The 218-nt window shown below is 61.0% G+C and overlaps 1 protein-coding gene across 1 annotated transcript in view; it reads left to right on the top strand.

The window, feature by feature from the left end:
* Positions 1-218, top strand: part of LOC119590724 (organic cation transporter protein-like) — an 18,067-nt gene that overhangs the window by 7,873 nt on the left and 9,976 nt on the right. The window contains exon 6 of the mRNA XM_037939412.1: positions 1-168. This exon is cut by the window's left edge and continues 1 nt beyond it. Coding sequence (XP_037795340.1) covers positions 1-168 — 168 coding nt within the window. The remainder of the gene's footprint in view (positions 169-218) is intronic.

The following is a 218-nucleotide window of genomic DNA, read 5'->3' as shown; positions in this document are numbered from 1 at the left end:
GATGGAACTGGTGGGCAAGAAGAGGCGCGTGCTGGTCGGGGTTTTAGCGCAGGCCTTCTACACCATCGGGTACTTCACCGCGGCGGTGCTGGCCTGGGGAATCCCCTCCTGGCGGTGGCTGCAGATCACCATGACCCTGCCGGCGGTCCTCTTCATTCCGTACTACTGGTAGGTGGTGGCTTGGTGACGTCATTGGGGGTCTGAGTTTGGTGACTTCA

Source organism: Penaeus monodon, chromosome 27 (genome assembly GCF_015228065.2).
Source record: "Penaeus monodon isolate SGIC_2016 chromosome 27, NSTDA_Pmon_1, whole genome shotgun sequence".
Classification (NCBI taxonomy): Eukaryota; Metazoa; Arthropoda; class Malacostraca; order Decapoda; family Penaeidae; genus Penaeus; species Penaeus monodon.
Note: the sequence above shows the minus strand (reverse complement) of the source record. Positions and strands in the feature narration are given on the sequence as shown.